The 11,512-nt window shown below is 34.0% G+C and overlaps 1 protein-coding gene across 1 annotated transcript; it reads right to left on the reverse strand.

The window, feature by feature from the left end:
* Positions 1-505: 505 nt before the first annotated feature.
* Positions 506-9,793, reverse strand: LOC100255785 (vesicle transport protein GOT1). The gene is made up of 7 exons (XM_002282230.5): positions 9,541-9,793; positions 8,874-8,952; positions 5,084-5,175; positions 4,900-4,980; positions 4,676-4,773; positions 4,506-4,587; positions 506-822 (listed from the first exon to the last, which is right to left on the reverse strand). The coding sequence occupies exons 2-7, from the start codon at positions 8,902-8,904 to the stop codon at positions 784-786; spliced, it is 423 nt and encodes a 140-aa protein (XP_002282266.1). The 5' UTR covers positions 8,905-8,952; positions 9,541-9,793; the 3' UTR covers positions 506-783.
* Positions 9,794-11,512: the final 1,719 nt, after the last annotated feature.

An 11,512-nucleotide genomic window follows, 5' to 3' on the forward strand; every position in this document is an offset into this window, starting at 1 on the left:
AGCAAAAACAAATTGGGGAATTTGCAAAGATGGGTATGTACCCAATTCCTCTTTTCAGACCAATTTAATACCAAGATGCATACGTAATAGCAGATTGGCACCAAAGGCCAATGGTCTCCACCACATATTCTCTAATATCCACCTCAATTGGGTTATACCTTATTGTTAGCTCTGCATATGCAGTCTTATAAATTTGTAGGATCCAAATCAATTTTTTCTTTTGAAGCTACCTTTTTAATAGAACATGTAGCAATTACAAAATTAAGTTATTTTCAGGGTCCACTTTTTCTTTCTGCAAATCCCCACCACTTTGTTTTTGTCTGTAATTGTTGTTACTCCAGAATGGAAATGCGTAATTTCTCTCCATTTTTTACTGAAAAAATATTGCCCCAGGTCATGAAACCAAAAGGAAATTAGGTGACGGATGGGCCCTACAAAGTAAGAGTGATTCACAGAGAGATAATTACAGTTGAAGACGTGGCACATGCCGATACAAAGCTGCGAATACCAATGAAAAAAAATTCCCATTCAGATTTGTGTTTTTCTAATGTTTTTTTTTTTTTTTTTGTTCATCTATTCAAGTGAAAGAAGAAAACCGCTATAGAATAGTACAGACATGGCTACACCAAGAAAGTCAAACATTGGATACCGTCAACGCCACATCGGATACCGTCAACGCATGAACAGGATAAAAAATATTTGGTCTTCATGGGACAGTACTTTACAACCACTTAAAAGTGGGCCTGCCCTTGCAGCTTCATTGCAATTTCTTTGATTTCAGGTTTATACAGGCACGCGTTTCCCTCGGTACTTATCAAAGAACTGCAAATGAAAGAAACAAGCAAACTTCGGTTCAAAGGGTTGGACACATAAAATCCATTCAACAATGTAGAAACAACTCACATGCATGCATGGCTCAAGGGTTTTGTTTCCATTTTAGCTTTTTTCCCCTTTGTTCTTGTGCATGTGTGGGTGGGGGTGGCTTGTGTTCGTTTGTTTTGTTTAAGAGTGGGCAACAATTCATTTTGCTGCAACAACTATGGTAATTATAAGAAAACTACAAATGGCAAATGCACCCTGCTGCTCCTTGATTCCAGGGATGATACCACTTTCCAGCAAAGTCATGTGTTTGGGTGATGTTTAAGACAACCAAATCCAGTCTTCTCCTTTTTTGCTCAAAAAGCAGAGCTTTTAGAAAGGATTTTAGACCCCCGTGTGTATTATCTCACAGAGAAAGAAGGGGATGGATCATCTAGAAACATAATCCAGATTATATGATGCTAACATTAGATTATCCCCCATCCAAACAACTTCTCAGTCCACCATTCTCTCATTTCAATGCATAAGGACAAAGCAATTCCCTGTATAAACAGATCAATACTTATAACACCATAATCTATTACTTGATAGCTTATGGAGTAACTCTTTGAATCACAACTGATTCAACTTAAAGCTCAGGAAGAAGCGTCATGCTATTGACTCCTTAAAAACATAAATTTGGTTAAATCAAATTACTTAGATCTAAGTCTATGCATTTGTTTCATTCCATTGGCCATAGGGTCAGCCACATCATGTACCAACCTCAGGTGACTAGTAGATTTTTGCATCTAGCTATTCTAGATTTTTAAAAACTGTTTTAAGGCTTATGCATGAAGATTTTTTTTTTTTTTGATAAGTAACAACAATTGTATAAAGAAAGCCTGAAGTACACCTGAAAGTATACAAGGCAACTAGGCCAAAGGGAAAGAAAAAACAAAAAAACCCTTACTTACAACCCAACCAATCAATGAAATCGAAAATGAATTTACATGCACCCTAACCCAATCCGAAAACATGTACAAAAAAGATCATAAAATAGCTTGATCCGCTAATTTAGTATATTCAAAGATTCTTCTATTTCTTTCCTCCCATAAAGTCCAAAATAAGCATAAAAGGACTGCATTCCACGCCTTTTTTCTTTTCTTTCCAACAAAGGTGTCATTCCAACCAAGAATGGTTTCCATGATAGAATTGGGCAAAACCCAATGAACACCAAAAAGAGCAAAAATAAGGTGCCAAATCATAGCTGCCCTGGGACAATGAATAAGCACATGATTAGCTGATTCTTCATCCGCTTTACACAAATAACACCTACTTGGTAAGGCCCAACCCCTCATTTTTAGTTGATCCATAGTTAGAATTCTTCCCCAGATAGCCTCCCAAGCAAAAAAGCTGACTCTTTTTGGAACCCAAGGATTCCAAACTAAGCTTGAAGGGAACTCTCTACCAATGCAAGGAGCTAGGGAAGAGAAGAAAGACTTAACTGTAAAGAGATCTTTCTTTGAAACCCTCCAAGACATGACATCCTCAATCCCCCTTCTAAGCGCATGACCATGTAACCTACTAAAAAAAGTTTCCACCTCTTCCATCTCCCAATCATTGTTAAGTCTTGTGAAAACAGGGTTCCAATAACCCAAATTCCTAGACTGATCCCATAACTGAGCTACCCGAGCATCCTTGGAGGAGGCAAGATATTACAATCTTGGAAAAGCCTCTTCCAAAGAATCCTCTCCACACCACCTATCCTTCCAAAAACGCACTCTTCTACCATCCCCCACCTTAAAAGCCACCCTTTTGCTAAACTTCATCCACCCTTTCCTAATCGCCTTCCAAAGCCCCACTCCATGACTCTCCCTTGAATCGCCAAAGCACCAACCACCATCTCTACCCTTATGCATGAAGATGAGGATTAAAAAAATACATCTTGTGTCTTTTTTAACCCCGAATCAAAATGCTTTATCCAAATAATGAATATCATGTGAAAATTTTCCTATGTTTCTCTTCTCCTCCATTAAATGTTGAGGAGAATGTAACAGGATTTGCCCCAGAGATCTCTCTTACATGAAGTCAAAATCTAGTTTATTGAGTTATCCCATTAATTTTTACGATTGCATTGTATACCCTATGCAACTCCTGCAAGTTCAAGGTACAACCTAATCCCTGAGGAATCAGGTCAAAAGACACATGAAGACCACTTGATTAACCTATTCATCAGCTGCGGGTAGATCCATTAGAACTGCTAATTGACTCCCAGAATTACCAGATTGATCTCCTAATCAGTTTTCAGAAAACCTGAATGTCTCTTCTCAAAATTAGACACACTGTGGTTGTCCCTGATTTGGTTGGCATTTTCCTTGACAAATTTTCATGAAGCCTAGCCAATAATGCAAATGAAACTTGGCTCAACCTAACTTTTAATCAGATAGCACCTAAAGCTTATTTCGATCATTTCTCTAAACCTCCAATGAATTTATATTCCTTAATTTTTTCTTATAGTGCATCCCAATAATTCAGTTTAAGTTGTTACTCATTGTAAAGGTAAAGATAAAGATTTCCACCATGAATGGAAACTTCATATTTATAATCAAAAGAAAAACCCTATGGTGGTGTTTGTTTTTTTTCTTAATTCTAAATAAAACTTAACTAAATAGTGTTTAATAGTGTTAAGTATTAAGTTATTTGTTTTTGTAATATTTTACTTCTATTAAGCATTAAAAAGTAAATAAATAAAAAAAGAAAAATCAATATATGACCTTTTTTATTTAGAAAAAATCACATATTTTGACTTTTTGTATTTAGTCAAAATTTTATAATAAGACATGAAAAAGTAAAAAAACAAACAACCTAAAGTCTGAAAGCAAATTGTTTTCAGTAAAAAGATAAAAAAACAAACACCCTTTATGTCTTTTGCCATTTAAGGGAACATTATTTTTTCCTTTTTCCCACATTTTCTCCTTGCTCCCGCACCAGATCTAGCCCATTGGACAGGCTACACACACCATGAAATCTCTGCCTAAGAATGTAAGGCAAGTTTCACATCTTTTATTTACCAAATTTACCCCTAAAATCATCCTATCCTAACCATTCCCAGTCATGTACAAAAGTGACACCATTTGACCCAAAATGTCTCTAAGGGAGACAAATCACCCACCTTCTTTCTGGAGAACTCCCCTTGACAACTCCACACCAAATGGAGCTAAAGTTCACTGGCTAAAGAACCACCACTTCGCCAGAAGGATGAAGCTTCACTGAAAAGAAATCCATAGCCTCCTAGCGCAGGGAAGGCTAGAGTGATATACAACAAGAAAACGACTTCTTTCCAAATGCACATTTTAAAATATGGGACCTATTTTATTTCTATTCCTCCTTTTTGGGCCTCTACTACTAAAGGGTTAGGATAGCAGAGGGAGGAACATTGCTCTGGGTCCATTTTGGTAAGGTTCACACCAACCCTAAGGGGATGTTGAGAAGCTTTTATCGTGTAAGAATGTACATTTCCTAGTATTTCGAAGAAGACTCTTCTTTTGATCAGAGTGTAAATTTTGAGAAGGATTCCTCATCCTTTAATTGTATTTTTATTTCCATATCAATGAATGTTCCTGAAGGAAAAAATATCTAAAATATCTTACTATTAAATATATATAGATAGATAGATAGATAGATATGAATTTCAAAAGAAAACATACCGATCTCACAAATGGCTGTTGGAATACCCAACCAAGAAAGGGTATCTTCTGCAGAAAAACAGCCAGTGTTGGCCAGAAGCCACTGCACAATATACAACATTAGCAATTATGACTTCAATATGAGTGAACCACCATAAAAGCCACAAACACTGAAATTAAATCCAACAGACCTGAAGAGCACGATAAATCCATATGCCTCCAACATCATACCCAAGATAGGCCATCCTATGATAACAAAGAAGAAGCCAACACCAAAAGAAATAGTACCCTGTAGAATACAAAAACAAGGCACCGAGGGTTAAACAGAAGCAAGAAATGCATGCATTTTGGAGGGAGGGAGGGAGGGAGGGGGAGTGAGAGAGAGAGAGAGAGAGAATCATTAGGCTAACAAAACCTTATAATTTTGACGTTTCATGAAGAATTGAACAGTGGATTTCAGTCCGATGGTTAATGTCACTCCTGAGATGAAGAGGATCTGATTAGGTAACAAAAGCAAAGTAACGTTAAGCAGGCACCACATGAAGGATAAGAAAAACAGAAAGAAAAGATACTGGAAGAATATGATAATTTACACTTACATTTCCCATCGCAAGCAACCCCTTGTCGAATAAGAAAACGATACCCAGGAAAGAGAAAAATACACCAAATGCTGTCAAGCCTAGCCCAATCTCTGTTTCAAATACAGGTAAAGGTAAATAGATTTCTTTTCTCCTTTTTAATTCATATTGCAAATGTGAGCATTTTGAAAGCTATATTCCAACCACACAGGAACACATAGAAAAAGCCATATATATGGTATTTATAGTTCCAAGTTTCCATCCCTACTTCATAATGCCTTCCAAGAAGTTTTAGAAACTCATCATGGAGTCACCACGATAATACTGGATGTGATGCAACACAATATGCAACTTGCAGGTTCAGATCCCCTCTATTTGAACTGGTCCAGCAATTGCTTTTTATGTGGAAAGAAAAGAGAGTTTGCCTGCAACTCTGAAGGGATTTACCTATTGTCCTTGTATCTCCAGAACTGTCATATTATGAATTCATTAGAGGCTCATCTCAGGGCTCTATGGTTTTGTTCCTACTTCATAATACCTTCCAAGAAGTTTTAGAAACTCATCATGGAGCCACCACAATAATATTGGATGTAATGTAACATGATATGCAACTTGCAGGTTCAGTTCCCATCTAAACTGGTCCTGCAATTGCTTTTTATGTGGAAAGAAAAGTGAGTTTGCCTCCAACTCTTAAGTGATTTGCCTATTGTCCTTGTACCTCCAGAACCATCATATTATGAATTCATAATCGGCTCAATTCCAGCTTAAAATCAATACAGCATTTAATAAAGCTTATAAACAAGCTCCTCCAACAAAGATTCAACACCAAAAAAAAACAGCACTAACTTCCCTCTATGATCTAAATGAATGAAGGTGCTGCTGCCATCCTCATATACTCTCCTACATAATTTCTCATAGACCTAATGTGTTATACAACCAAAATATTATAAGAGATCAATGACAGGAAGTGATTTATATTTAAATCACAATAATATAAGCACCTCCAATTGGGTCTTGAAGTTCCAACTACCATATAAATCTTGGAAACACTTTCAAGCATGTCGGATGCCCTTTTTTGTTTTTGGTTTTTTTTTTTTTTGCCTTATTTATTTATTTTTTTACTGGTGTGAAGGCAACAATGGGCTAAGGGGGGTTGGGTGGGGATTGCCTGCCCTACAAGAGGCATAAGCTCCTTAGGTTTTTTTTTTTAATATTTTTTTTTATAAGAAAATGTATTATGATAAAAGAAGGTATACACGATGTATATAAAACAACCAAAAGACCCAAAAAAAGAAGCACGATGACACAAAAACTAGCAAATGCACCCTACAAAGAACCTAACCAATCCACAAATTCTAACACTGACAAATAACCATCCCCAATATACAATTTAACCTAATCTCAAAAAAGGTTCAAGAAAGAATTTTTAATTATTTGGTCTAAGCTTTCACAATTATTGAAGGCTCTCCTATTTTTGCTTCCTCCATATGGTCCATAACACACATAACAAAGCAACCTTCCAAGTCTTTTTTCTTTTTCATCAACAAAAGAACCACTCCAACTTAAGAGAAATCCCCTAACCAAAGAGTGCATCACTCACTATACACCAAACAAAGCAAAAATCAATTGCCACAAATTGCGTGTGCAATGAAGGAAATTATGATCACTCGTCTCTTTATCCTCTTTGCACATATAACATCTATTAGGGACCCTCCAACCCTTCCTTTTGAGCCAATCCAGAATCAAAATCCTAGCCCGTGTAGCTTTCCAAGCAAAGAAGCTAACTCTTACTAGAACACAAAAGTTCCAAACTATATAATGAGGGAAAGGCTCTATTCTCCTACTAGCCAAGAGGAATAGAAAGACTTAACTGAGAAGTTACCATTCTTTGACCCGAACCATACCACGATATCCTCAAAGCCCAACCTAATGGAATGGTCATACAATCTCCCAAAATATACATCAACTTCCTCTAGCTCCCAGTCATGCACCTATCTAACAAACCTAGGGCTCCAACAACCACCACCGTAGACGTCCTTAGGTTAACATAGTCAATCCATATCTCTGCTACGACTACTTAGAAGCTTCATTAGAAAACCTACTAGATCCTGTGAATGCCCTCACAAAGGAAGAAATGTGTATGAATGTTTCCAAAGATGAAAGCCATGTTTAATTGTGCTATTCTAGTCCCAACCAATAACTCCCAACTCAACTGGAGCCTGGAGGCAAGTAGTTGTGTAATGACAACCCATATTTATTAGGACGCTATATTACTTATGATTCTGGTGTCAAATGTGAGTATCTTTAATATACTTGGCATTTTTAAGCCCCTTGTTTTAACATCAGGATTTAACTTTCTATTAAAAAAAAAAAAAATTGAAAAGGATCACAATATGACCAACAGACAAAGCCCTAGGAATTATGACACCGGTTACTTTCCAACAAGCATAGGAGCAAATGCAGATGTAATGTGTGCATTATCAAACAGCAGGACAGAGATTTCTGATGTATATGAAATACACCTAAATTTCATATCTGAAAGCAACTCAAATACAATATCAAGAAACCATCTTTGAGTTGCCACAACCCAAAAGATCAAGGTTAGTGAAAATGCAATATCTTCAGCGCATGATTGACTCAACAACCATAATAGAAGCAAGTAGTTGTAGAAAAAGAATTTGCCCAACTTAGCTGTGCCTCAGGAAAAAATAATAATAATAGTCACAAGATTTCAACAAGGAGAAGTCCATTTAGATGATACAAAGAAGGCAAAACTGAACCTGCAGCTAATCCTTTTGAATTGACCCACGTCCATTCTAGTTTTATGAAATCGGAGAGTATGTCCTACAAACCCATTCAAATATATATATATATATATATATATTGATAGGTAAATAAAAGATCTATTGAAAAGAGACGCCAAAAGAGCGACTCAAGGTATACTTTACCTATACACCCACCACCGAACCAGCCAAAAAAGTACAAGCAAAACAAGCTCCCAAGTGGGTAAAAAAAAACCTTAACTAAAGTCCAACCAATCAATAAAACCAACTAAAGTTAAAGGACAATCAACTATAAACAACTTTGCCTCACCAACAAACCCATTCAAACATGTCAACAATGAAAATTACTAATTGCAGGTACCTTAATATTATTGTGGATGAAACCCACTGATAGATGGGCAAATTCTTATATTCACACCTCAGAAAAAAAATGGAACATATGGTTAGCCAAATATAGGTTCCAGGCATTCTTCAGACCAAACTCTGAAGCTAGCCTCAAGGAGTTCTTGGATTCAGAGAAGAACTACTTCTAGACCTTAATAAAAACACTTGTACGTATATAACTTTTTATGGATCTCAACAGCCATATCAAGCAATACATGTTTTGAAAGAAACCTATTAGAAAGTAGGCTGAACAGGGTTTTTTGGAGGTCAAAAGAAACCCATCAAAAAGAAAACCAAAAATAAAAAGGAGAGGTCAAATATTTAAGAGGAATTCTAAATCTTCATTTATGACACTGGAAATAGGCTACTAAAACTTATTATAAGGGTATCATACATATCATCTCTGCAACATATATGAGAAAGATGCATAACAACCATACACATAAATGGGCAGCTTTAACAAAAACAATCAAAGAACCCTATTTCCACCAGTAATTTTGAAAATACGACCAAATCGCCAGCTCTTTCTAAGCAAGGTTCGTTCTACTTGAACACACAATTCAATGGATAAAAAAATTAGCATATAAAGCAGTTTCATTTGAATACTTTCCCATAAATATAAAATAGTGAGAGTTTTCACTTACTTTTCCGGTCATTCATCTCAAATGAAACCATTTTGTTGGGTCAGAAATGATGAAATGCGCCAAATTCAATTCACCTTCACTGCACCAGAAATGATAATAGAAGATAAATAGATGATGGAAGAGCAGAAACAGAAATAAATAGGCATAAAATTTGGTCCAGTACTTAATGCTTTGTCCGGTTTCTCAGATGCGGAATGAATAATAATACATAAATAAATAAACTAAATTAAGTTCGGAATATCAAATTTTCCCCATTAACCGCAAAAAACCAAAAACCCTACTCGAACTGAACCAAAGGCAAAAACTGCCGCGGCTTTGCGTTTTCCATTTCCAACATCGAAAACAACAGCACGAGAAAATAAAACGCAAAAGATTGAAAACTAAACTGCTCTAGTTCTCCTATTAACCTAAGTTTGAAGTTTTCATTTGTCATGAATCCAGCAGAGCAAAAAAAAAAAACAAGATTCATAATTCCATTTTCCTTCCTTTTCCTCTCAGCATCATCCAAACAGACTTGTCTAGGGTTAGGGTTTGGACTATGAAAATTCGAATCAAACAAGATCTGCAGCATTAATTAACCTCCCTAAACCCTAAAGAAAGAATTCAAAAATCACAGATGAATACACATCTATGGAGATAGAGAGAAAGAGAGAGAGAAGAGAAGAACCTGAGAGCAGGAATCGGGGCTTGAGAATGAAGAGAGGAGATGCGCGTGTCACTCACGGATTTTTGAGCTTCATCTGGAAGAAATGGGATTTGTAATATATATATATATATATATAGTGGGATGAGGTGTTGATGTCGTTTTCTAGTCTGTTAGGCTAAGAGAGTTTTATTGGTTGGTGATGTTGCTCCGCCAATCAAAAGGGTGGGGATTTTTATAGAAAGGAAACCACATTTTTGAAGGGTTCATGTGGATTGAAATAGGGGCAATCATAAGATAAAAATATGTTATTGGTATATTAAGCCAAATTTGAATTAAGAGGTGTTTGGTAAAAATTAATTCTTATTACTTAATCAATTAAGATGATTCTAAATTAAAATATATTTAAGTTATTAATTTAAAATTTCTTATTAATTGTTATTTTAAGTATTAAGGCAATTTCATAAAATTAACTTAAAATATATTTTAAATCATCAAATTGATGTACTTATCTTTATAGATTATAATTAGGGCGAATAAATTAAGGTGGTGTTTGTTTTTTTGGCTTTTTGTTGAAAGCAATTTAGTTTTAAAATTTAAGTTGTTTTTTTTTTTCTATTTTTTCATGACTTACTATAGATTTTTTACTAAATAGGAAAAATCAAAATATGTAGTTTTTTCTAAATAGAAAAAATAACATATTGATTTTTTTTTTTACTTTTTAATACTTAATATAAGTAAAATACTACAAAAACAAATAACCTAATATTTAACACTATTAAGCATTAAGGTTCTATTTAAAATTAAGTAAAAAAACAAATACCACCTAAGTAACAATAGAAGTGATGGAGTAACTAATGAGATCGTGGAAATACCTACGAGGGTAAAAAGGTAAAATAAGAATGTGAATTTAAAAATAAGTTAATTAATTTTATTTATTGTTTAAAATTATTTGTTTATTTTAAGTGATACTATTAGACTATTAAGTATATTTTGTAAAATAACTTAATAGTATAACTTTAAGTAATAAGTAAACAATTAACTTATTTAATTTATTATTAAATACACATTTTTATTTTACCTTTTTATCCTCATTTGTCCTATTACTCCACATTCTCGTTTACTATTCCATGACCCCTGTTATTACTCAAACTTCTTTGTCCTAATTATAATATATGAGCATAAATATGTCAATTTAATTATTTAAAATATATTTTAAATTCATTGTATTAAATAATCTTAATACTTAAAAGTAATAATTAAGTAATAAGTTTTAAGTTAATAATTTAAATATAATTTAATTTAAAATTAATTTAAGTCATCAAGTAATAAGTATTAAGTTTTGCAAAGTTCAAAAAAATATAGATTTTTGTAATTGATCGCATTATTTATATACTGATTGATTATGTAATTACCTTTCGAATCATGCCCTAGTTCATCTCATTATTTTGATCAAATATCGGGAACATGACTAATACTATTGAAAAGAGACTTATGAGTTTCTCTACTTCTTAATTGTCTAAAATTCTTTCACCTTAAGAATTGAATCCACCATTTTCTTATGGGTAGGGAAGGCAGTTTCAAAAAGTGTTTTGCCAAACCCTTTTATCCAATAAAAATAAAATATCTTTACAAATTAAGTTTATGAATGTAAAAATATTTTCCTACATAAAAAAAATCCTTAGGCAATGTTTGGTTCCCGAAAATGTAAAGGAAAATGTTATTTTTTTCACTCATTATTTTTTTTTCAAAATTTCATATTTATTTTATATTTTCTCTCAGATTTTTCAAGAACCAAACATAACCTAAATAAATTTATTAGGGAATTGCAAGTTGAAATCTAGACTTGGGCATAACAACCTTAATACTCATCCAACCAAACATATTTTTGAGTTTCATTTCCAAAAAATGAGATTTATAATATAGAGTTAATTTTGTTCCCCTTTCCAATATTTTAGCTCGTTCTCATTGGTTTGAAATTATTATTATTATTTTT

The sequence above is a fragment of the Vitis vinifera genome, chromosome 2 (genome assembly GCF_030704535.1).
Source record: "Vitis vinifera cultivar Pinot Noir 40024 chromosome 2, ASM3070453v1".
NCBI lineage: Eukaryota > Viridiplantae > Streptophyta > Magnoliopsida > Vitales > Vitaceae > Vitis > Vitis vinifera.